Below are 3,433 nucleotides of genomic sequence, written 5' to 3'. Positions count from 1 at the left end.
CCCCTCTTCAATGCACCCCGCGGCCCCTCCCCTCCAACTGTCTCACCCTCCTTCCATTGTTGCCATCTTCCGGCAGATTTCTTCTGCGACCATTTGGGTAACCGCTTCCCCCAGGACAGTGTCATCTACCCGGAGGACGGCGAGTCTCCCTTGCTTGGGCCGCCATTGATTCCCTGCCAACTGTCGGGTGCGCGGCATGCGATGATGCCTCGCCTCCTGGATGGCACATCTGCCTTGGCCTCGTCTGCTGTGTTCCTCTTCCTGACCCACCGTCCTGCTCGTGACTGCCCTTCATCCCTCCCCATTTTGCCCGTCCTCCGGTGGCCTTTTTTTTTTCACAGACAACTGGCAAACCACCGAATGTTCTCACTTGGGAGCCTCCCTCCCAGCGGCCTGTGACACCAGCACCTTCCCGTTTGGTGTGCGTCCTCGGCTCCATTGGCCTCTCTCTCTCTCTCTCTCTCTCTCTCTCCCTCTCTGTCCCTTCCCTTTCCCCAACTCTCAGCACCCAAGTGTTCCTCACCCTCCCCTCGCCCCTTTCTCTTGAACCCTTGCTCTTCCCTCTTCCTCCGCCGGACCCCAGTTCCGCACCGCGCACAATCTCCATGCGGCCGTCAATGCGGCCGATCTCTTCCACTATGGCCCGGTTCTGACAGAGAACCGGCATCACTCCTCTCGTTGTCATGGTACTGCCCATTGGCATCCCTCCCTGTTTGATCCGCTCTTCCTCCTTTGCTGACTCGCCTTTCCCCGTTTTCCCGTCCCCTCTCCCCCCTTCCTCCCTCCGTCTTCGGGCCGAAAAAGCCATCTACCGCGAGTACATCTGCCGGGTCTTCTTTCCCACCTGTGATTCCGACCCTACGGCCGAGCTCCGGCGGCACCCCTTCTGCCGAGACGGCTATTTGTGCCAGCAGGCGGCCCTCATCTGTGATGAGGAATTCGCCAACACATACATGCTCTGCGCCGACGAGTCACTTCCCCTTTGCCCGAAGGTGTGCCCCCCCCCCCTCCCCCCCTCTGAAGCCACGTCCTCCTGTCCTTGTCTCAAGGTCCCCTCCCTGGTCATGTTACTAATCCCAGTTCTCCACCAGACTCCGGCCCGTATTCCCGGAAGTGGCTCCGTCTCTCACTCGCAGGATGGGTCCTCCAGCTCCGATGACACGCCTGACAACAACATCGACCCATCGAAGTTCCCCCCCGGCCTGATCGCCGCCCTGGCACTGGGAACCATGCTGGCAGTGGTTGTCTTTGTCGGGCTCTTCATTTTCGCGGGCATCACCATGCAACACCCGAAGCCCAGCCCGTCGGGGGGCTTTCCACCGGCAAAACGCCGGCGGTCGCGCCATTGTAGTCACCCCGGGGACCTCTGCCCCCCGGGCTGTCCCACCGCACAGGCAGCCGATAAGCCCGACGCCACGACGGCCTCCGGCATGCCGGATCTCCTCCCGACACGCAGGCGCCATGTTTCCGACATCGAGAAGGAGGGCTACGAGCTGTACGAAGACCCCTACTTCGCCCTACTTCGCCCTTGCATGCATGGGGATGCGCCCCCCCCCCCCCCCCCCCCCCCCTTGCTCCCGCCGACGTGCACACTGACACATGCAACCAAACCTCCCTCTCCTTTTTCCTTCGCCTCCCTTTGCCGTTTTTTTTCCCGGCCGCCCGCGCGTCTGTCCATCGACCTAGCACGGAAATCGATGCCCTCCCCGGTACATTTGCCGCCGATGCCCCGCCACCAGCTGACCTCGGCCTCTTTGACCATGCCCCTTCAAGTGCCGGCTCCTCGCCCGGCTCCTCAACTCGGTCGTGGTCGCCCCGGTCGCTGGCAGCCAGCTCGCCAGCCTCTTTTGGCATGGATCTGGAGGAGTGCTTGTCCTCGGGCCTCGAGGGGGGGATTGAGTCGTGCTTGTCCGAGGAGTATATGCCGCCCGGGCGGGGGGGCTTCCCCGGAAGTCGCGACCTGTCTCCTGGGGTCCTGCAGCACAGCGGGACCTCGCCTGGGGCTTCCTCCGGCCTGGATACCAACCTCTCTCATTTGGGTCTGGCCAGTGGCCTGCACACGCACTTTGACGCCACCGGCGAGGCAGGCCACTTCTTCCCTCGGAGTCCTGACGTGCCGCTGCCCGGGACGGCAGATGGCACGATTTCCGGCGCCACGAGCGGCCCGATGCCGACCGTTCCGCGCCTGATCGTCACCATGGCTTCGCCCAGCAGCGAAGGGTGGGATGACCCGGGCGAGGCTGGTATCGCGCATTCCTCCTCCATCGAGTACTCTGCCTCTGGGGACATGGCGTTTGCCGGCTCAACGGCGGTGCCCATTTCGCAGCAATCTTCAATGTCACATCCTCAACAGGAGCTGCCTGGTGGGCATGCCCAGTCAAGCTCCCTCGAGTCGAGCCCCTCCCTCGAGCCGGCCAGCATCCTGCCGCTGGAGTTGCTCCCAGTACGCGCGGTGCCGGGGACCCCTCCTCCCCTGGCTGCTGGCGAGGAGGATGAATCTTTCCCGGCCCATGCGCTTCTTCGTGTGCCGACGGCCATGCGGCGAAAGCGCTCGCGCCGCAGTGGTGCCCCATCCGACTCGCACATCACTGTCCCGACGGTGTCCCAGCAGCAAGCGACACCTCCCCCGGTGGAGGTCCCGCCGGAGCATGCCAGCGTGCCGATGGACGAATCGGCCAGCCTGTATGGCGAGCTGCTGGTCGGACCGGAGGGCATCCTATCACGGGCCACGTCGCCTGGCGATGGGTCGCGGTCGCGCTCTCGGTCACGGTCGCGCTCCCGGTCGCGGTCGCGGTCGCGGTCACAGTCGCCCACTCGTTCCGCCGGCGACGCCAGTGCCGGTGCCGAGCGTGTTTCTTCGCCCGAGCAGCGCACGTCCCCTGTGCCAGCACCATCGGCGGCCGGGGCCTCTGCTGCCATGGTGGCAGCAATCCCGGTGACTGCCATTCCCCTTCCGGCCCCCCCGCCGCCTGCCAAAACCATGCGCCGATCGAGCTCGACCTCCAGTCGGGCATCCACCTCGTCGGCGTCCTCCTCCTCATCCAATGAGCTGTCTGGCAGCATGGGGTCCCTCTCTGGTGGTGTGGGCCCCAGTGCGACCCCCTCACCGTATCTCCATGCGCTGCGCCAGCTGGTGGCCTTGCGCGGAGAGCGGGTTCTCTTTTCCATCGACGCCACCGCCGGGCTGGGATGCATTCACTATGCGGCGGCCAATGGCGACACTGATGCCCTGAAGTACATTCTGGAGTTGACGCTGCAGCAGGGGGCCGGCTCGACCATCGTCGACATGTTGGACCGATCCGGCATGACGCCGCTCATGTGGGCAGCCCACTATAGCCAGGTCTCGGCGATTCGGTGCGCGGCTTTGCCTCCTCCTCTTCCTCCTCCTCCTGTGGAGGGGTTCTCTTTCTGCTCCTTCTCTTTCCTCCCCACC

The 3,433-nt window shown here is 64.5% G+C and overlaps 1 protein-coding gene across 1 annotated transcript in view; it reads left to right on the top strand.

Annotated features, from left to right (window-relative positions):
• The window catches only part of H696_03681 (hypothetical protein), a gene marked incomplete at its 5' end in the record, with an annotated part of 10,707 nt that overhangs the window by 4,263 nt on the left and 3,011 nt on the right, over window positions 1-3,433 (top strand). Inside the window, 6 exons of the mRNA XM_009497544.1 lie at window positions 77-187; window positions 390-421; window positions 584-686; window positions 805-992; window positions 1,092-1,495; window positions 1,687-3,354. Of these exons, the coding sequence (XP_009495819.1) occupies window positions 77-187; window positions 390-421; window positions 584-686; window positions 805-992; window positions 1,092-1,495; window positions 1,687-3,354 (2,506 nt within the window). The remainder of the gene's footprint in view (window positions 1-76; window positions 188-389; window positions 422-583; window positions 687-804; window positions 993-1,091; window positions 1,496-1,686; window positions 3,355-3,433) is intronic.

The sequence above is a fragment of the Fonticula alba genome, assembly GCF_000388065.1.
Source record: "Fonticula alba strain ATCC 38817 unplaced genomic scaffold supercont2.6, whole genome shotgun sequence".
Taxonomy (NCBI): domain Eukaryota; order Rotosphaerida; family Fonticulaceae; genus Fonticula; species Fonticula alba.
This window is presented reverse-complemented; position numbering and strand designations above follow the sequence as displayed.